This window comes from Perca fluviatilis, chromosome 14, assembly GCF_010015445.1.
Source record: "Perca fluviatilis chromosome 14, GENO_Pfluv_1.0, whole genome shotgun sequence".
Lineage (NCBI taxonomy): Eukaryota > Metazoa > Chordata > Actinopteri > Perciformes > Percidae > Perca > Perca fluviatilis.
In genome coordinates this window covers 24,131,432-24,151,965 of record NC_053125.1, presented here as the reverse complement: position 1 = coordinate 24,151,965, position 20,534 = coordinate 24,131,432, and the positions used below count along the sequence as shown (strand labels likewise).

The following is a 20,534-nucleotide window of genomic DNA, read 5'->3' as shown; positions in this document are numbered from 1 at the left end:
TATTTTATTTTTCCCATAACAACAATGTACACAGTGTACACCCCAACCAACACAAAGTTGCACAAACAGTGGTCTACATACAAAACAAGAATTTACTAGCCTATGCAGTTACAGTAAAAATAAAAATAAAAAAAAACTATGCTGCATCCTCTCTTCTGTTTCGGTCAGGCCACAGCACCTCATCCACATCACAAGCATTGTTTCCCCTGGCCAAGCAGTGGGGGAAATATCGCCTAGCATGGCGAATCCAGCTATGAAAAGCATCAACTGCTATATCTCCACATGAGTCTTCCACAGCTTGGAGAAGGGCTATACGCGTTTGTGGATTTCGGTCATACACTTTCCATCTCCAGGCAGAACATTTTTTCCAAAACAGAAGAGCTGTTGCCCTTTTATGCCTAATTGTAAAACTGTGTGGCAGGTGTTTTCCCATGTGATGAGTCAGTGTGCATATTTAAATGGGAGTGTGTTTCTTGTGAAAACAAGAGATTTTCTTCATGAAAATTGTGCCAAATGCAGAGAATTGTGTGTAGTGTTTTGAAAAAAAGTGTGTTTTAGAACTGCAATTTGAGTGTAAAGCAGGAATTGTGCTTGTAGTTTAGCAGAATTGGTTCAGGGGGTTGATGCATGAGTTACGTACATGCTGTGGTCATTGTGTCTCAAGAACCAGTATTTGTATATATCTGTGTTAATTTAGTCAATAACAGTGGTAAAGAATTCCATGTTTTCATCGCTCTACTACTGTGCTTTTTAGGAAAGAAGTGTTTGCCCTGGGAAGGATCTGTTGAAACATGCACAAATAACTTGTATATTTCTTTAATTAAGCCACAATGAGCTCATGTTCTGATATGAAACTTTCCAACTTTCTCAAACAATAGAGCCTTCTACTTTTTCCATATTGTTCTTGGCTATATTTCTTCAAAACTCACCTTTAAAGCTACTTACTTATTAATACTTTTTTATTTTATGTCCAGCACTGCCCTGGCTGTTTATCATGCCATTATCCATTATCTGAAATGTTTTAGTCTTCGTGTTTTGTCATTTTATTGGTTATTGTTGATGTGTGTGTGTTTTTAGTTTTCTATGTAAAGCCTCTTTGAGCATCTTAAAAAGTGTTCAAATAAAGGTTGCAGTCAATATAAATGTGTGAATGTGAAGCTCAGTGGTTAAAAAAGGTTAATTGGGAGTAAACCTATTACTGATGGTAAGAACACGCCCCCTTTGATGCTCTGCAGAATATAAATATCAGACTCCTTCCTTACTTAAGCTCAGTTGATATTTGAGAAAGACTGTGTCCTGTGAACCCAAAGACACCAATTTGACTGATCTTCGGGAAACCTGAGGGACGGTAAGATGAATTTAAGATTTTTTTTCACCCTGTTTATGCTTCATTTTGTTCTTCTTTACATCTGTAATTTTAGTGAATACAAATTTGTAGAAAATACAAAACAGCACAGCTGCCATGTTGATGTTTTTGCACTTATATCTAGCTAGAAGTATCTCTAAACACACATAAATTGCAGTTGACAACAACTGTCCCAACTATGAATTTGATTTTTGCATATATATGCTATATTAATAAGCATATTCAGAAATTTACCCACAGCTTAAATGTGCATTTATGTGGACACATTCAAAGTAATCTGTTACTATAATATCAATACAACTCACGGAAGTAGATACAAATGTTAGATGTATTACTTACTGCTGTAAACCTTTAAAAAATAAAAGATGTATGGTAAATGTTAGCATTTTCATTTTTAGTGTTTTTATTTTTTATATTTTATATTTAAGACACACATAAACCACAAGACACACAACTTAACAGACTACACATAATCAAATAAAATTAATTTAAAATAAATTAAAAAAGAAAAGCTGCCATATATATATATATATATATATATATATATATATATATATATATATATATATATATATGTGTGTGTGTGTAAGCCATTTTAATTACATAGTAACAGGGCTTATCTTTGAACCCAAATGTTCAAAAATGGATTGGAGAACAATCTATAAAATATGTATATACAAATATATGTTCAAGTTAATCTATTTTAGCATGTACCTTGGGAGTAACTGATGATTTTTTTTTTAAATACTTTATTGCCTGTGTTACTTCATTTCCTGGGTGTCAGCCAGTGGCTGTTCTAGACCATTTCAAATAGAGGGGCCAGGCTGGGGCCACATGCGATTTCAATTATTTTAAAGCTACATTATGTAAGAATTTCTCCCATCTAGCGGTGAAATTGTATATGACAACCAACTGAATATTACTTTCTAACCCTTCCTCCTAAGGCCGAACCCGAAATAAACTCTCTCCATCGTTTACACGGAGCTGTTCTAGCCCCTCCAATATTAACTTTGGTCTTGTTGCTTTGCCTGTCGCGTTGTCGTTTTAATTCTCTTTATCACTTCCCTGGCGAGTAATCTCCCCCTGGCATTCGTCACGGTGCCACTGAGTGTAAAACCGCAAAATGCGGAGGTATGTCCCTCTTTGGCTAAAGCATTTTAAAGATGAAGGCGACACGGCTGCCGTCATCTGAGCGACTCGCTCGTATGTATTCTGAATGATTCTGAATGTCAGATTCTACGCTTACGAGAATTCTTTGATTAGTTGGTGGAAGTAATTACACATGAATGAGTACATATTTATGAAAGAACAAAGAGGTTTTTGCTAAGAATCAACGCAAAAAAAATTACACAATGGAGGTTTAAGCACATAAAAGTGTTACCAAACCTCCATAGGTTTGGTTCTACAAAAGACTAATGATAACAGTATGATAACCTATAACAGTAAAACCAAGAAAAACTCATTCAGTGTTTACCTACATTGTATCACTGCACATGAATAATATCCCCTCTTTGGGGATAAATGTGGTTAAAAATGTATGACCATATTTGCCACTTGATATTCAACCATAAGCTTTTGACCCTGGATCAAAAATAAGAATACCAACTGTTAATGTAACTAGAGCCTAACTTAACTTTAATATTTGGTCAATTCCTTTGTTCTCTCTTTTTGACCTGATACAGTGTTTGACGATGACATCACTGAAGATGTGCTGCCTCCTCCTGCCCCTCGCTGCTCTCCTCCTCCTCCTAACCATTGTTCCCACGGTAACTGAAGTGGTCCCATCGATGTCGGACTGTAAAGGGTTTGTCCTCGACGAATCTCTACCAAATGTCCTGGGAATCTTGGAGGGAGGGAGGATCCTGGACCAGAACAGATACAAACCCATTTGCCAGACTTTTGATAACAGCAGAAGTTTTGTGACGCTCTACGACACCACGAACAGGATCCCAGTGTTTTCTGCTTACAAGTACACAGGGTCAGAGAGTGGCAGACCCGATGAAGATTGGAAAATAGAACCAGAGGTGTGCTTTTTTTTTTCTCTGTTACCAATTCACAACTACATTATTATTCAAAGTATTATTTTTAGCAGATTACATACTCAAATCTAAATCCAAAAAAACAGTTTGAAAACTGAATTTTGAAAAATAGTCAACTATAGTTCAAATGTAAGTATGTTTTCAAGATGACATTTATTGGTGTACTACTGCAAAAAGAATCACAGGACCACGCTACTATACTATTATACAATACATGGCTCGCGATACCAATAATATCACAATACAGCAATTCTGTGATAATCAATATATTGCTAAACAGTCTTATAAATGATACATGTTGATATGGGTCTGACTATGAAAACAAAATTATATGAAAAGATTGAGTGCAGGTTTCTCTTCTTTTTCCCTGCAGTTCCAAATTGTTAGAAAACGCACAATTCCGCAACACAAGTTTTTCAGTCTGTAAATCAAAATTACACAACTATAGAGCCAATACGGGTCCAGATTTTGGATTTAAACGTGGGCATCATTTTCTTCGAACTTCTGTGTCCGCCAAACTGTTGAAAACCTTTTCCTCTTTGGCTAGTTAACTATTATTTAAGTTTTCCACTTACAAAGTACTTCCTCGGAGACGAGCAGCCAGGCACAACAGTGGTTTCTGTGCCCTGATGATTGACTGAGAGGCTGAGGTTGTAAGGCAAGGCAACTTTATTTCTACAGCACCTTTCAGCAACAAGGCAATTCAAAGTGCTTTACATGAATTATTAAAGAGCATTTTTTTACTGTCATGACAGTGATGGGGCTGTCAGTTTACCTTATATGTTGCATCTTCAAAAGTGACACTGAATTTGAAACAGCACATTGTAATTTCTGCATCTATTATCAAAGTATTTATTAGTAATACAGTGGAAATTAGTAGAAATGTGAATATTTGGTTAGCATGTTGATTTATGGTGTGTACCCCTACATTTTCTGGTTGTGCCCTTAAAATTTTCAGTTGGGGGCCACTGTGCTCCTAGTGAAAAAAGTTAGTCTGGAGCCCTGACCCCTACTGCCCACAACTATTCCCCATCTGCCCACAGCGTCTACTATAAACCTTCTCAGTTGCTCTTCCTGAGCTTTCTTCCTGTTTAAGTGTTTATTGGGGGAGTTTTCACACTGCATGAGATTGCTGAGTACATTTTAAATTGTAAACTTTGTGTAAGCAATTGGTTACTGTACATTTAATTGACCCTGCTTGCATCAGGAACTTATCCTTCCTATTGTTACAGCTTGAGGACATTACTGACATCAAGAACATGTGGCCTGCTATCTCCAAAAATCAAGCTGGGAATGATGATTACAGCGACCAAAGGTTCGACAGAGGGCATCTATTTCCAAGTTCTTATGCGTTGACTGAAAATGATAAGCAATCTACTTTTACCCTTACCAACATTGTTCCACAGCATTCCACATTCAACCAGGGAAGCTGGGCACGAATGGAGATCTGCATCAAATGTGTTCTGGAGAAGTACTGCATCAACAGCAATGGTGTTAAAGAAGGCTTTTTGGTAACTGGAGCACAGCCTGGCCAAAACAACATGAACAGCAGGGTTAAAATACCTTCCATGCTCTGGTCAGCATTCTGCTGCTACAGTCGGAGTGAGAAGGGATGGCTAGCAAGTGCGCACTGGGGCGACAACATCCCCGAACCTGGAGTTAAACATCTGCAGACTAAGACCTTGGCAGATCTCCAGAATGTCCTGGGAATACAAGTGTTTCCTGGAACACAATGTCCTCTCCACACAACTGTCACTCACTTATACCCAAACCTTAACAAAGACTGTAGGCTTAAATGCCCAAAAACCATTTCAACCACCTCTGCCTCTCCAAGTTCAACATCTGCCCCTCTTCCTTCCACATCTGTCCCTCTTTCTACCACATCTGCCCCTCTTTCTACAACATCTGCCCTCTTTCTACCACATCTGCCCCTCTTTCTACCACATCTGCCCCTCTTTCTACCACATCTGCCCCTCGTTCTACCACATCTGCCCCTCTTTCTACCACATCTGCCCCTTTCTACAACACCTGCCCCTCGTTCTACCACATCTGCCCCTCGTTCTACCACATCTGCCCCTCGTTCTACCACATCTGCCCCTCTTTCTACCACATCTGCCCCTCTTTCTACAACACCTGCCCCTCTTTCTACCACATCTGCCCCTCGTTCTTCCACATCTGCCCCTCGTACTACCACATCTGCCCCTCTTTCTACAACACCCTGCCCCCTCTTTCTACCACATCTGCCCCTCTTTCTACCACATCTGCCCCTCTTTCTACCACATCTGCCCCTTTTTCTACCACCACAACAACCACCACAACCACAAAGAAGAAACTGGTTTAGCTATAGGAACTGGTTTAGCTACAGGAAATGTTTCTGCTGCAGGAACTGGTTCAGCTGCAGGGTTCTGTTGGAGAAAGTGGTTCAGCGATATTGCAAAAATTTTACCTCCAATCATTAACATAGTTACTCAAACTTCTACTCCTCATCCAAACATTAAGCATCCTGTTTTCACTACCGTTCCTAATACCACCGCAACTCCGACATCTGTTAAACCTCCTGCAGTTCCACCTAGATTTATTTCTTCTGTTACAGCAATTACTGTTTCCATGTACTGTTTCTGTTGCAAATCCGGCCCCACGCAGATTTTCAGATTTTGGCGCTTTTTACAGCACGTTTGCCAGTTTTCAGACGTTTTTGTCGCCTTTTTCTTTGATGGCTAAGTTATATTTTTTGGGGCTTTATGTTGACCAAGCTGTAAGTGGGAAGACTATATGAGACATGCAATAATACAGTAAAAGATGTTTGACCTTGTTCGATTAAATAAAGCATGTCAATAAAATGTACATGTCTGGCCCTTGATGTGATTCTTTTTGTCCAGTGTGGCCCTTAGTGAAACTGAGTTTGACACCCCTGATGTAGCCCAATACAGATTTGTTTTCCTTATTATGTTATATTGTGAAATGTATCTGCCGTTTGAATTGTGTTTCTCATGTTACCTCAGAGCTTTTCTGTCTTAAACCATGACCTCGAAAGAAATCTCGGCAGAATCTACAACTTATTCAAAATGCAGTCGCCAGACTAAACAAAACAAAGAAATATAAACATATTACACCCATAGGTGTAGATAGAAGAGGTAGATTGTCCCCCCTAAATATGAAAGATAACCCACTCCCCAAAAGAGGTAAAAATATTTATTTAAAAGACTCAAAACAAGGAAAACAAGAACTGTTTCTACTTTGCAACATCAGAGGGGTTAAAGAACACAACAGAAGTGAAAATAGGGATTTGGAGCTTCTGGCTTTAAAATGTTTCATTCTATAACAGATTTGATGTTGAGATGAACATCATTCCTAAAGAAAAACTCACAAAACGTGTGATGTTTTAAATATGCAGACATAAATTTAATACAGGGGAATATTTATTTCCTTTACATAAATGAATCATTTGCATCATAAATTAATGCATTAGGACACCTGGGTAGCTCAGTTGGTAGAGCGCATGCCCATATATAAAGGTTTACTCAATTGAGTCAGCAGCCGTGGGTTCAATTCTGACCTGTGGTTACCTCTCTCTCTCTCTCCCCTTTCAGGTCTTCAGCTGTCCTATAAAAATACAGGCCTAAAATGCCCCAAAAAGAACCAAAACTTTAAAGATCCCACCCCCATTCATAATTTGTCCCTTAGCCTTTGATTACACCTTTACTCAAATCTCTGCATTGGTTGTCAGTAAGTCAGATCATCTATTTTAAATACTGCTACTGGTCTTAAGACCATTTATATATCTGACGTGCTTTATCAGTATGCACCCTCAGGGACATTTATGGTGTCAGATTCAGGTCTGCTGTCCATTTCTTTTATCCTGACTTATTCCATCATGCAATTTGCAACATATTTAATGATTAGAAATGCCTCGTTATAGATTGCAGAGGTTGAACATCTTGTTTTATGGTTTAGATGAAATTGCCCACTAGGTGTAGTCAGATGGTAACGTAGGTCTATGATGGTGCTGCCAGCACTCACTGATACATGTGTCAAATACCTCTATCTATCTACCGTTTAGCAGAGCTTCCATGCACCAACGTGTTGACCCAAAAAATGCAACCAAACTTCAAACCACTCCACATGTATTACCATTAATTTACATGACGAACAAACGGGATCCAAAGCCTAACGAGTCCCCCACTTTGTCACAAACCGGGCTCTAGGTCATGACAAAAGACGGGGAAGTGACACAAGACGCGAATAGTATAAAGAATTTATTACAAACAAAACATATATATGGTTTCACTAACTAATACAAATGCAAAAAGTAACAATAAACAAACACAACAAAGAAACACCCGGGCCTCCTGTGTTTGCAAAAATAGGGCAAAGAAAAGAGGCGGGCCGAAGTCCAGGAAGCTGGGCTTTTATCTCCTGTGGAGCCCTGAGTCCAGGTTCTCCAAATCAGACTCATCAGCAGATACCTTGAACAGTTTCAGGATCTGGTTCCGCTGCAGGAACTGGTTCAGTTTCAGGATCTGGTTCAGTTTCAGGATCTGGTTCAGTTGCAAGAAGTGGTTTAGCAGGAGATATTGCAAAAATTGTACTTCCAATCATTAAGAATGTTCATCAAACTTTTACTCCACAATGAGCATCCCGTTGCCACTACTGTGCTGTACTCTTGTTGCTACCGCCTCCACAGGTCCTTCAGACACTATGTCTGTTGAACCAACAAGTCCTCACAAAAAGGCCATTACCATTCATCCAGCAACTACTACTCAACAATCACCTGCCATTGCAGCGACGCTGCGGCCACAGCTACGACTCAAACAGCTATCATTTCTGAGGAAAGCACTACCAAACCTTCTCCACCTACTGCTACAGCCTCTGCTATGCCTCCAACTGCCAGCACCACTTTCAATGGTATTACTGTCACTTCAAACTCAACTCATCCTCAACTTGCAACAGCCACCACTAACCTCGCAAAAATGACTATTAAGCCAATAACTTCTACAACATCTTTGTCTCTTCCTACAAGCAGCAATGCTACTCTTTCAAGTGACAAGACTTCAGACTGCTCTGAACCTGAGAACGATGAAAGTGGGGATTAGGAAGAAGCTTTTTCCTAATTAAACTAACACAGCTGCCTTTAAAACCCTGAATTCTTCTCATACAACCACTAGTCCTCCAACTTCAATTCCTTATCACATCATCTCAACTCATAGTCAACCTTCCCATTCAGCTCCTTCTCAAACCTCAAGCCCTCCAACGATGTTTAACCCTCCTCTTCCTCTTTCAAATGCCTCCATCCTCAGTCCTCCTATTACACAAATGTATATTTCTCACTATTACCAGAATGTCCTTGCCTACTACCAAGTGTTATACTAATACCAGAATAACTAACAGCAGGTGTTTTACGTTGAAGTATTATCATATTCACGCCCGCCGATAGGGGGGGACAAACGGGTCTGTTGTCCCGGGCCCACAGTAGGGGGGGGGGGCAGAACTGGGGGCCCAGAACTGGGCCCTCATTAAATTATCGAATAATTGAAAAACATTTTTTTAAATAGGCCTATTTGTGGAAAAAAATATGTAATATTTGAGTTACATAAAAGCTTTTTATTTGTTTTCTTCCTAATTGTCCTTGAAATAGTGGTCAAGAACCCCCCCACCCCCAACACAAAAATGGTTTGGCCACTTATCAAAAGTTGATGTTGTTTTCAGTAGATTTGAAGTTCAGTATGCTCAAAATGTCCGGTCAGCACAAGTCCGGTGCTCAGAAAAGGAAGGAAAAGAGAAGAAGAAAATAGAGGCCTTAGAGATTTTCTAAACAAATATTTAAAAAAAGGTGGTGACGGTGAAGCTGGAACTGTCAACGTAGAGCAAGGTAAGAAACAGCGCAGCCAACGTTTACGAGCCATGTAACGTAACGCAACAGGCCATCTCATATGTTAACGTCCATTAGCTTGTATAAAAGCCTGAGACAACACGCGTTCTCTTTTACAGAAAGAGTTGAGTTTGGTAGCTCCATCAGTAAGGATGAGACAGAGAGAGATCCAGCTGCTGTCAGGTGACAGAGAGAGGAGGAGGGGGCCCGCTGCCTCGCAACGGAGGGACAGAGTCAGGCTACCGGTGAGAGAGAGAGAGAGAGAGAGAGAGAGAGAGAGAGAGAGAGAGGGAGAGAGAGAGAGAGAGAGAGAGAGAGAGAGAGAGAGAGAGAGAGAGGGAGAGAGAGAGAGAGAGAGAGAGAGAGAGAGAGAGATGGAGGGGCCTCGCCCTGTCGGAGAGTCTGAGCAGGATGGATCAGAGACTGATCACATTCATTTCAGTGAGAGATGTGAGGAGAGGAGAGGAAGATCAGATTAGAGGAAGATCAGAGGAGAGGAAGAGCATAGGAGAGGAAGAGCATAGGAGAGGAGCAGGAGAGGAAGAGGATAGGAGAGGACCAGGAGAGGAAGAGCAGAGGAGAGGTACAGGAGATGAACAGGAGAGGAGAGGAACAGGAGAGGAAGAGCAGGGGAGAGGAAGAGCAAGGAAAAAGGAGAGATCTGGGCGCGGGGGGGCCATCTAAGCTTATCTCGTCCCGGGCCCAGGCAAGACTGTCAGCTGGCCTGATCATATTTGACATTATGCCCTAATCAAGCAATGATGGTACTAACTTTCAGTGCAAAATGTGGCATCTATTCTATTCTATTTATTATAAAATGAATAAATGTATCTTCCTCTTCAATGTTTTTTTGAATGTTCTAATTAATTGCTTTGCCTTATGTACATCATTTTAAATCACATCTGTGTTGAAAAGACGCTATGCAAATAAACTTGTATTGTTCAATATTAAAGTCCATACAAACAATATTTAAAGCTAGTGGATTTATTACATGACCAGTATCAAGGAGCACCAGATTGAAAACCAGCCAAAAAGCCAACAAGCTCTACTGGATTGCCCAAATGGATCTGAGCCACAAAGACATAACTCAGTTTTTCTACAAAACAGAGCTTTATTCAACGTCTCAACAAGCATCTTTGTTGAGCATTTGTTGAGCGTTTTATAAAACATATAGAAGTAAAGATGCATAACATCAGCAACTGTCATTCTTCTCAACAGTGTTATCCATGCATTACTTTGAGACTTTCCTCTCCCGAAAAACTCTCAGAGGCCGTTTTTTCAAGCAGCGATTACGACCTATTACCTACAGTATGTCTGTACTGAACTATGGGGAGGTTTTATACTTGCACGCCTCGTCTCAAAATTAACTGGACACTGTGTATCATGGAGCTTAGAGGTTCATCACTGGTTTTACATATACTTTATTTAATCAGGACATACATACATACAATCAAATGAAAATAAAAAAGATTTAAATATCAAGACAGCAGTATGTAGGCATATAAGGAAACATGTATAACAATTTTAATACAAATAAGTGTGAAAAACAATGAAACAATTTTAAAAGAGTTTTAAAGCCCTCATTCACCATCGTAGACTGTATGAATGTGTTGGCTGGTCTTTGTCAACATACTTAAACACTGGCATATCTTCATTTGCAAGGCTATTTTAGGTCTACTTCCCTCTTACCTTCTGACTTACATCAGAATAGTACGGGAGGAGAGTAGGCAGATGTGAAATGGAAGTGGCTTTAATCAAAATGTCCACTTGATGGCGTAAGTGTCTCCCATTTGAGGACAACTCCTCAGAAGCTATCTAATCTAGATAATAATGTGGAAGCACTAAGCTTCATTCTATTGCTGTGAGTTGAGGTTGTTAGTTCGTCTGACCAGAGTCTGCTGCTTGTGTCTACCCCACTATAGGACCATATTCACAGAAAAATATACTTTTGCCTAGATATCTTTTGTCTTCTTTTGATTGTGTTCTTTTTGTTTTAATTAATACTTTCTCATTGTCTTGTTAATTTGTGAGCAAGAAAATAACAGACATTTATCACTTTCGGAAAATATTGTAACATTTATTTATTTTATTCGAGTTATTCTGGTACTTGATAACATTACACATTACATTTAGTTGTCAGGTCCCTGTCTTTTATGCGTGGGGGCAACAATTTGTTTTATATTTGGATCCCCGATTGCACCTTAAAAGGTTTTGATACTACAAACATGGCTCATTCTTTTTTCAGTGTCTTGGGAGCGCTGTCCCAGCATGCACTGGGACTTGGCAACGTCCACAGTGACAGGGCTGACATGTAAGAACAGACAACCATTCACACGTGTGCTGGTAGCCTGAAGAAACTAGACACAGTTGGTAGAACAAGCAAAGTAAGTTTCTAAAGGATTCCAAATAACCCGCTGATCAGGTGAGAGAAAAAAATATTTTTTGAAAGGACATGGGTTTTTTCCAGCTATGATACAATATTTCCCTGATGTTGATGCCAGGACAGTCACAGATACCATGGATAAGAGAAAACAAGGTGTATTGACGGTTATTTCCTCTCTTCATTCCTCTCATATCAAAGAACAGGAGCCACCGGAACTCATAGGGGATTTTTGAGTTCATTTTCAGGTGAAGCATTGATTTGGTCATTTGCAAGACTCCCGTCATTTTGAAGGAGATACACAGAGACATCTAAATTGAAAAACCTAAAAAGTGTTGAAGTTTAAAGGACTGGGTTTATTTCTATTATTTATTTATTTTAAACCAGAATCAATGGATGGTGAGTATGCTTTTAAGTACTAATGTGTTGTACGTGGGATATTAGCTGCAATGTGTATGAAAGAGAAGTGTATTTAGAAAAAAATAAACTTTTACACAACATGTAAATTAACAAGCTTGTCTAAAATAATAGCCTAATAATTCAGATTCAGCTGACATACTTACAAAATAATAATGTTTTGAGAAGAAAAGTTAACATTCTGATATCATGTTTGTTTCTGTATTTTAGTCTTGGCGTCCTAAGTGACTCTAGTCGGTAGGCCTAGTCCTTAAATGTTACATATGTTGGGAGGGTTCCAACTGGCTACATTTGGTAGAAAAGTCAACACTTTAAAAAAATCTAAAGACAAATTCAACATTTTGGAAAATGTGTTTTTTTCACTTATTGTTTTGCTGAAACGGAGATGTGAAATGTGTTACTACTATCATGTCTGTACATCTAGGATAGAGCCAAGCTAGCAGTTTCCCCCTGCTTCCAGTCTTTATGCTAAGCTAGCAGCTGTTGTCTATAGCTTTATATTTAGGGAACAATAATAGGTATCAATGTCAATGTCAATTTATTTATATAGTATAGGAAATTTAAGGAGGTGAAGTAAATCATTACATAAACAGATACTGTTGTTTCCAAAAATAGGATTGGAAATTAGTCAACGCTTATTGATACTTCCAATCACATTTACATCTGCTGCCTGGGATAAACAAAAACACTTCTGCATTTTGACTGAGTCACAACATCTTGTGATCATCACGTGAGAGAAAGGTGGAGAGAGCCACTTGAGGATAGATTTATGTAGGCTAAGCCACCTTCTGATTTTGGTAAAACTTGAATAGCTAATGGATCGTTGCCAGGCCTACAAAATAAATGAACAAAAAGGAAGGGGAGAAAAGATTGAAAATAAACCTTTCTGCAAAGCCATTAAAACCTACAATTAGCTGAAAAAGACAAAATGATAGCAGGAGAATACACGTTAAACTTTAAAATACTGTAAATATCAAATTGTAATGATGTTCCCTTAAGACTCTATCTCTCTCTCTCTCTCTCTCTCTCTCTCTCTCTCTCTTTTTTTCTTTCTCTCTCTCTCTCTCTCTCTCTCTCTGTGAAACGTTCAGCACCCAACACGGAAGCGATTCTGCAAGCCTCGCTGTCGCGGACCATGTTCGGACCCCACTTTCTTTTTATTAAATCTTTGATCCTATGAAGTGCACTGTTTCCCTTTATTCCGGACCCAAGAACGCAGACCCCCGACTGTCCCAATCATGGACTAAATGAACTGCAATTCTCACCATCCCCATAAGAGGTGAGCACGTTTCCTAAAGTTAGTTTATTATTTTCATTGTTTCTCATTTCATTTTCAGTGTCATAATGAAGAGGAAAAGAATTTGTAAAAATCGATTACTCACAACTTTGCTTTACTTTTCCAATGTGTGCATCATGTCAGGTTGAGTAAACATTTTCACAGGCTTTCACGTGCATTATCTTGAAAGAAATTCCTTTCATTAATAGTAGGCCTACTGCATTTACAAGTGAAGTGAAATTATTAAACTAAGTTTTTTAATGTCCAAATAAGAGAAAATCAGTTTTTGGCAAGTTTTTTTTAAAATGTGTTTAGTGGCAAAAGAGATCCTGTAATAGAATAGATAAAAATAGAGCCATGCGTAGTCAGTTTAATAAAGTTAATTCCAGGCAGATTTCAAATGTGTTCCTGCGTTCAGATATTTACAGTTGTAGGCTAGGCCATACAGTCAATTAGAGGTGATTGAAGCGTCCATTTTCAGATATGATTATACACTATGTAAATGTGATACATTTACATAGGCTATAGCCTAGAGGGAGAAAGGAAAGTAGTGTGACTTTGACCCATGCTGGTAGGCGGATCGGGTATATGTAGGCTAGTCTAGATCATAGTTGGCACAGCAGCACTCAGTTTTCTGTCCGTCTGTAGTATCATTATCATAGCGATACATACACCACAATAGCTAAATGGACGTGGAAGAGCTCGGTTTCAGCGTTTCTCCATTGCTTATAATATTACGCTTCACTCTCGTCGTCCTATTGCTGCTTGTCGGCTTCACAGCTGTTGAAGGTAAGCTCCATATTGTTCTATATCTATGGTAAGATCACTCAATAGTGTCGTTACCACAGCAACGACTACAAACTAATGATATATTCCGCCTTATAGACAGATTATCTTGTAGACTGTCATGGAAATTAATTAGGCCTAATATCTCCAGTTTACATGTAAACAAGAAAAGATGTAATTTGTCTCTTGTCATGTTATTCTGAGATGTGTGGTTTTCTCTTTTATATCTATAGACATTTGGTAGGCCTAATTGCTGCTTAAATTGGATTTGCTGAAATGATAATTCAATAATGATAATTGATGGAAAAAAACATTCTTTTCTCCATAACATTCAGTGCTGCTCATAAGTTTATGAACCCATGCTAAAGTTGACTAAAAAGAGGAATAAAAATATAATCTTTTGGAAATTGATCTTAATACCTTAATTAAACAAATTAGGAAAAATCCAACCTTTAAGGACACCAATTTTCTTTGTGAATGAATAATGTATTGTAAATGCATAAATGTTCTTCCTTAAAATACAGGGGGCATAAGTATAGGATCATTCTATCCTGGATCCATCCTAATAAAGTTCCCTTGGCCTTTGGAATTAAAATAGCATGAGAGGTACTTTCCATAAAATCATCTCTCAATGCAAATCAAACCAGCTATTAGGCTAACTGAAATAAAACCATGCCAATCTGTAGGTATGGTGAAGGGTATGTGATGATGTGGGGCTATATTAACTCCAGAGGCCAAGGGAACTTTATCAGGATGCATAGTATCCTAGATCCATGAAATAACTGGCCTTTAAAAATAAAAATCTGCCTGCCTCTATGGGAATTTATGGGTGTCTATACTTATGCCTCCTTTATTTTAAGGAAGCACATTTATTTATTGCTCTAGAACAAGGCTCAGGCTCTTTTTGTATGACGTTTACTGACAGTATTTAAACTAAGTGACAGATATCAGAGTCCATCAATCTGCCTTCCTGTCACAGGCTAAAGGTTTTACATGGAATGACTCATTTATCTTCTAATCGTTTGGACGGATACGATTAAAGGGGCCAAACTACTGTAATACACAATGGCTTATCATCATTAAATCACTTCTATACTATCTATCACTATCTATAATCAAGTCTATAATGTTCACTTTTTATATTTAAAGTAATAGAGTACTATGTGGGATGTGACAGCGAAGTCACAACTTCTGTTTCCCTTTTTCAGCTTTGTTTGTCCTTTTTTTGGCAATTAATTCTGGCATAACATCATCAGCAGTCTATTTAAAACTGGTTTAAGCCTGTGATGTCTGACTCTGGAACAAAATCACATGATCTCTTAGACCCCATTGCTGTGTCATCAGGAGTTGCGGTGGTTTAAACATTTGTTTTGGTCAAAACCGGGTTGCTATGTTCTGTGTCACACACCTGTTTTAACGGAGTTTTAATGTCATGGTTTGAGTAGGAGGGGAGAGTACTGTTAAGATCATTTTATTAAATACTAATCGTTTAAATCATTATCATTTTTGACAGTGCAACAAAAAAATGGTTTATAGCAAAAACAATTAGCCAGTCGATTAATCGATGGATTGTTTTGATAATCGATTAATCATTTGAGTCATTTATCACGACCAAACTTAGATTTTTCTGCTTTTATCTGTTTTATATCATAGTAATCTCAATATGTTTGGGATTTGGACCATTTGTTGGACCAAACAACATATTTGAAGATGTCACGTTGCTTGGAAACTGGGATTTTAACATTTGGAAACCAAACTAATCACTGATTAATCGTAAAAAGTCATCAGTTTATTAAAAAAGTTAATCAGTAGGCTAACGTGAATCAAATGTGCATTTGTAAGCTTGCTGTTTAGCACCACTGTTGTAAAGTTATTGGTTCAGGAAACTGGGTATGATTGTAGGGAAAGTTTTCACACTCATTTGTCAGTAAAACAATAGTGGAGATGTTTAAATCATCAGCATACAGTGAAACAGATCCCAGACATTAATGGCTTCTCAGCAGGTTTTAAATTGATCCTCCATTTTTCAGGTGAATCTCACGTGGTTGGTCCACTTCAGCCAATCGTGGCTGCTCCGGGTGATGACGTCATCCTGCCGTGCCATGTGGAGCCTCCGGTAACCGTGGCGGGACTGACGGTGGAGTGGTCGAGGCCCGACCGTCAGCCGGACCCCAGAGATCGGCTGAGCCGGGTCGAATATGTGCATCTTTACCGGGACACCCGCGAGGTCCCGGACATGAAGATCCCATCATACGTCGGTCGGACAGAACTGTTCACAGAAGGCCTGAGACACGGCGACATATCGCTCAGGATCATGAACGTGACGCTTGCAGACAAAGGGAGATTCAGATGTTTCATCCCGAAGTTAAACGGCCAAATACAGTCTTCAGTTGTTCAGCTTGTCGTTGGCGAGTTAGTCTGTTAAAAATTTGTGATCTAGATTAAAGCTGCAGTAAAAATGTTGACGTAAAATTGATCATATCAACATTTTATCTTGTCTATACAGTGCTAAAAATATAATATACAAGATCAGTGCCTCGAATATCTTTTTGTCAACAACTTATGTTACTTATGCAACTTACAACTTATTGCTGCCCCATAGCAAAGGGCAGTTGTCTCCTTTAAATATTATTGTAAGTCATTGCACTCTTTACACTTTTGTTTTTTCCAGAACGAAAATCTGCTACAACAGAGACGCCTATGCAACCCACAAGTCACCAAACTCCTGATCCGAGGAAAGAAGGGGATGGTAAAGGTGAATAAAAGTCTTAAAATGCCAACGTTATTAGTACAAACATTAGGTTTTAAGTTTCTTTAGTCCTGTTTGCAGGCCATCATCGTCAGTGGCAGACTCCGCCATTCCTGCCTTGGATTGAAATTCCCTTTACACACATGCAGGAAACGATGCATGCCTCTAGCGTAATTTCATGTCAATAATATTTCATTTCCCATTGCCCCACTGCCCATGCTTCACATTAAAAGCATAGAACTACTCAAGAAACAACAAAAACTTTGTTGTGATGTTAAACTGCATTCACTTTTACCACCGTTAACTACGGGCGTCACTAAATCAACAGGACCAAAATGAGAAGGATTGATAGTTCAATGTCGATGCTTTGGCTTGTATCAAACCTGACACTGAATCACATTCATGTTGTGTGTTAGCTCTCATCATCATTGTTTGTTTGATTCTTTTTGTCAGGTGGTTGGTCCAGTCAGAAGATAGTGATCCCAGTCGTGGTTGTCTGCGTTGTCTTCCTGATGATCCTGGTTGTTGTTGTTGGAGTCATAAGATATTCACCACATTGTGTCACAAAGTGTCAAAAACAAAAAGTAAGTCAGAATCAATTTTGAGTTTATGTGTTTTCTTATTGGCAAAAGAAAACACACTATTCCTTTCTCTCAGTTGACTAATTATAACTTTTTATTTTTAAAATTGTCCCTCCAGCTTATATTGGTACCGACTGTCTAAGGGCACATTGGTAGACTCCTACAAAGATGAGAACACTACCCGCATTTCTCAGCAGGATATTTCCAATTAGTTTGAGGAGTCAAACCAGCAACCCTTCCAGCTACAGATGGACTCACTGGATCTGCAGGAGCGAGGCTTTTTATGTTGTGGAAGAAAGCAGACCCCCACCAAAGGTCCCGTAAGTTTCTCTGATTTGAAGACTGATTGTGTGACATCTGAAGAGTCTTAAATATGAAATAGAAGATCTGTTATTTGTCCAATTGTTGACTTTATGTCATGAAGGGGAAAGTACATCTGAAGGCATCAGGATTATTTGCACCTGCTGTGTCTGGACTGAAACAGGTTTTTGTATAGTTTCACCCTATTTGAATTTTGTTTCCATAGCTTTGCATATGGCTTTTAGTAGGACGTGGCAGCAATGAGTCAGAGCTAAGTTTGCATTTAAATGTAAGACATTATTCATCAGGGAAAGTATATGCGTTCTTTTTTTAATTTATTCTGTTTAATAAATTAATTACGGGGTTATGTTCTATGTGTGTGATGTGAAGAGGCTACAAACATTTAATTGTGTTGTGAAATACGAGATATTTAAACCTTGTAACAGTGACTGTCAAGTTATGTCTTAACTTATTCTAAACTGTTGTTCTGTTGTTATATGCTGTTTTTATTCTAAGATGTTTAAATAAAAGCGGGCTTTTTATTGGTTAAATGTTGTTCTTGTGATCTAACAGATAACCTTTGTTAATGTTACACTTCAAATAATATTTTCAAATGTATTTGTCAGTTCTATGTTGTGCTGTGTGTGAAGAAATTATGAGCACAGTTGATTATTCAATGTTAAAAGCTACCTCTTGTGTTACGCTGCTCAAGCAGGTACATTGCTTGTATTGCATGTTCCTCAAAGTTATGTTTTAGGATATAGGTCAGGCTTTAATTTTAGCCTCATAGCTTTTCTTATTTCTGTTATTTTTTTTCTCAGTGTGTTTACATCATATGAGCTGTGACTAATATATCTGTGCTGAAGGTCCCGTGATGTCAGCTGCTTATCTCTGTGACCTGTGACAGTAATTGGGTAAAGGTTATTATCACATACATGTAGCTAAATTAATTCTCTCATTTAACCAATCCCTCAAGGGAGCAGTGGGGAGCAGCCCGGGGAACTCCAGATTTGACCCTGGAGACTTGAGAATCTGTTTTTGATGGTGAGGGAAACCAGAGAAACCCACACAAACAGGGGGAGATCATACACATCCACACAGAAAGGCCCGGGGTGACCTTGATTCAAACCCACAACCTTCTTGCTGTGAGGCCACAGTGCTAACCATTGGGCCACCATGCTGCGATAATACATGTGCTTATATGATACATGTTAGTTTTAATTTATATGGTTTACTATTAAACCGAGATATGTCTTGTTTTCACTCCATGAAAGTTGAAAGCTTTTGGCAATACTAGTTGTAGGCTCCAGGTATTCATTTCAGATGAGAACCAACAGCGATGCCAATTTAAGCCACAGCTTCTGTGTCATAACATCCTCTGCTAAGTTAAATATCTTTTAGAGCAACTCACACAAAGATAATTGTTAGATATGGAGTGCAGAGAACATCAGCTCGTTAAAAATGTTCATTAGAGTCACGGTAATAAACAAAAACATTTTGTTCAGTATGTAGCCATTATAACTTAACATCATGATGCAATTTTAGTGAGAACATGTTTCAGACAAAAATCAACAACAAGACAGACAACAACAGCATTTGAAATTGAAAGTTGAAACTTTTTGGAAACTTTTTTTATTTCTCTCATAAATTCTAAAGTGTTTCCCCTGTGGTTGTTTTATTGAGGAAGACCTTGCAGAATAAACAACAGACGTTACGTGAGATATTTAACTGAATCATTTCCTGCTCTAGAACAAGTACGACAATTGTGTTATCTAGAGTTCACGGAATCTTTGGTTGTTTTTTTTCTGTCCCAGAAACCGAGACTCTGGGTGTTATGTGGGTAAGTCAGCTGTTTGACATGGTTTTGTTTTCTTAATGATCTAGGCAAAGCTCCACAAGACTTTGTTTATTAATTTGCAGAGGCAGAGGGAGAGAACAATTTTTTTTCTCCAAATAAAGTACATTTCCAAATTCCAATGTGTTTACTTCATGATGTTTGAACTCATTGCATTCAATCTGTGAATGCTCTGCAGTCATTTTCCCAAAAAGGACATGGTTTGATATGGTTGAACCTTCCTCTGGTGTTATGTTAGGAGGAAAAAAAACAGCAGAACATCATGTCAACATTGATAGAGACTTATACATCTACACCTACACCCTACTCACTCAAATGAGTAGTTATATTTTCTACAAAAACTGGCACATGTTAAAGGAAATGTAAGTGCAATAAATGTACAAGTTGTTAGGTATAGGTCAATACCATTAGCTCTATATATTATATCTGTCAGACCTACCTTATAGTTCATGTTCATATTCCTGTATAAATCAGAAATTGTGCCATTAAAACGTATCCATTGGGTGATGGCAATGACACACAATCTACAGTAGCATTCTGATGGTAGTTGTAGCTATTCTATTCTAAAAAGTCACAGTTCAACTGTAAAAGTAAACTTGAATAAACCATACCTATGGACTTCATTAATGCTTATAGGCCTATGTAAGCCTTAAGCTATATATTTGTTTAAATAAATGGAATTATACTGCAATATATGTACAACACACCTGTATCTGTAAGGTACAGCAGACACGTAAACTCTACCGCAACTTTTAATCGTTGTTTGATGCATTGATAATTTGGGGATAAGATAAGAAAGAAATTCATTCATTCCAAAAGCGATTTGTAGGGCCAAAGATGTACACATCAGACAAGTGTACATATTCATATACACAGACTTTCTTGACCTGCAAAACTATCTTTTAAATTGACGAAA

General features: G+C 38.4%; 2 protein-coding genes across 11 annotated transcripts; both read left to right on the top strand.

Moving 5' to 3' along the window:
* The first annotated feature begins 1,283 nt into the window (after window positions 1-1,283).
* On the top strand, window positions 1,284-6,248 carry LOC120573320. Of its 2 annotated transcripts, none has more exons than XM_039822989.1 (4): window positions 1,284-1,348; window positions 3,049-3,390; window positions 4,638-5,391; window positions 5,644-6,248. In XM_039822989.1, the coding sequence occupies exons 2-4, from the start codon at window positions 3,058-3,060 to the stop codon at window positions 5,862-5,864; spliced, it is 1,308 nt and encodes a 435-aa protein (XP_039678923.1). In that variant the 5' UTR covers window positions 1,284-1,348; window positions 3,049-3,057; the 3' UTR covers window positions 5,865-6,248. The 2 variants fall into 2 exon arrangements, with proteins under 2 accessions (XP_039678923.1, XP_039678924.1); XM_039822990.1 differs by lacking the exon at window positions 5,644-6,248 and having other exon boundaries at window positions 4,638-4,720; window positions 4,812-4,976.
* Window positions 6,249-11,545: 5,297 nt separating this feature from the next.
* LOC120572219 (myelin-oligodendrocyte glycoprotein-like) lies at window positions 11,546-19,740 on the top strand. Of its 9 annotated transcripts, none has more exons than XR_005641396.1 (6): window positions 11,546-11,696; window positions 11,861-12,053; window positions 13,163-13,350; window positions 16,164-16,888; window positions 17,336-17,466; window positions 17,582-19,740. XR_005641396.1 is itself a non-coding variant. In XM_039821424.1 (5 exons), exons 1-5 carry the CDS (start codon window positions 14,034-14,036, stop codon window positions 17,603-17,605), a joined length of 720 nt encoding a protein of 239 aa, XP_039677358.1. In that variant the 5' UTR covers window positions 13,901-14,033; the 3' UTR covers window positions 17,606-19,740. The 9 variants fall into 9 exon arrangements, 1 of the variants encoding a protein (XP_039677358.1); XR_005641394.1 differs by having other exon boundaries at window positions 11,856-12,053; XR_005641397.1 differs by having other exon boundaries at window positions 11,549-11,696; window positions 11,861-11,902.
* The last annotated feature ends 794 nt before the right edge of the window (window positions 19,741-20,534 follow it).

Bases quoted from the DNA above. Each gene is read 5' to 3' on its own strand.
- LOC120573320 (XM_039822989.1), top strand. From the start codon at position 3,058: ATGACATCACTGAAGATGTGCTGCCTCCTCCTGCCCCTCGCTGCTCTC. The intron at 3,391-4,637 runs GTGTGCTTTTTT...CTATTGTTACAG, and splicing joins ATTGGAAAATAGAACCAGAG to CTTGAGGACATTACTGACAT. The intron at 5,392-5,643 runs ATCTGCCCCTCT...TCTTTCTACCAC, and splicing joins TCTGCCCCTCGTTCTACCAC to ATCTGCCCCTCTTTCTACCA.
- LOC120572219 (XM_039821424.1), top strand. From the start codon at position 14,034: ATGGACGTGGAAGAGCTCGGTTTCAGCGTTTCTCCATTGCTTATAATA. The intron at 16,542-16,804 runs GCGAGTTAGTCT...TGTTTTTTCCAG, and splicing joins AGTTGTTCAGCTTGTCGTTG to AACGAAAATCTGCTACAACA. The intron at 16,889-17,335 runs GTGAATAAAAGT...TCTTTTTGTCAG, and splicing joins GAAAGAAGGGGATGGTAAAG to GTGGTTGGTCCAGTCAGAAG.